Source organism: Monoraphidium neglectum (assembly GCF_000611645.1).
Source record: "Monoraphidium neglectum strain SAG 48.87 unplaced genomic scaffold scaffold03245, whole genome shotgun sequence".
NCBI lineage: Eukaryota > Viridiplantae > Chlorophyta > Chlorophyceae > Sphaeropleales > Selenastraceae > Monoraphidium > Monoraphidium neglectum.
Window position 1 is genome coordinate 6529 of NW_014010383.1, and position 722 is coordinate 7250.

Consider the following 722-nt stretch of genomic DNA (forward strand, 5'->3'; position numbering starts at 1 on the left):
CACCCGTGCAGATGACGGGGACGCGGGGGATGGTCTCCTCCTTGTACACGCCGGGCAGCTGCACGTTGGTGGGGTTGTCGGCGATGTTCATGAGGGTGGCGTTCACCATCTGGTTGTTCACCGTGTACTGGGTCGCGTCACCCATGCGGCCCGCGCCGGCGTCCAGGTCGTTGATGAACAGGGCGCACATCTTTTTTGGGGGGGGGGCAGGTGGGGATGGAGGGATGGATGCGGAGGAGTGTTGTGAGGTGATGAGGGGGGGGGGATCACGCAGTGCAGGGTTGCAGCCCCACACAGCAGCTCTTGCCAGGACTGATGCTCCTGCTGCCGGCCGTTTGTGTCAAATACTCACTGCTGCCTCGACGGCCTGCGGCGCCCGTCCGCGCTCCGCCATGGCATGACCCCACTGCGGCACCCTGCCCCGTTGCAGGGCGCAGTCATCGATCCTGCAGGCCTGGCCGCCCACACGCCTCTTGACCGCGCTCCGGCCCTGGGCCCAAAGCTTCCCAGGTGACCCACGCCAACCCCCCATCCCCCCCAAACGCCCCCCCACCTGGCCCTTCTTCTTGATGATGTCAGAGGCCTCCCTGTAGCGCTGGCGGATGAGCTTGGCGGGCTCACCGGCGTTGCCGCTCTCCAGCTCACCGGCGCTCATGACGATGGGGGAGATGCCCAGCTTCTTGAAGGCCAGGCCACACTGGAAGGTCTTGCCCTGGCCCTTG

At 66.3% G+C, this 722-nt stretch overlaps 1 protein-coding gene across 1 annotated transcript in view; it reads right to left on the reverse strand.

The window, feature by feature from the left end:
- MNEG_12441 (Ribulose bisphosphate carboxylase/oxygenaseactivase) overlaps positions 1-655 on the reverse strand; it is a gene marked incomplete at both ends in the record, with an annotated part of 2138 nt that extends 1483 nt beyond the window's left edge. The window contains 2 exons of the mRNA XM_014039089.1: positions 17-190; positions 554-655. Of these exons, the coding sequence (XP_013894543.1) occupies positions 17-190; positions 554-655 (276 nt within the window). The remainder of the gene's footprint in view (positions 1-16; positions 191-553) is intronic.
- Between the last annotated feature and the right edge of the window lie 67 nt (positions 656-722).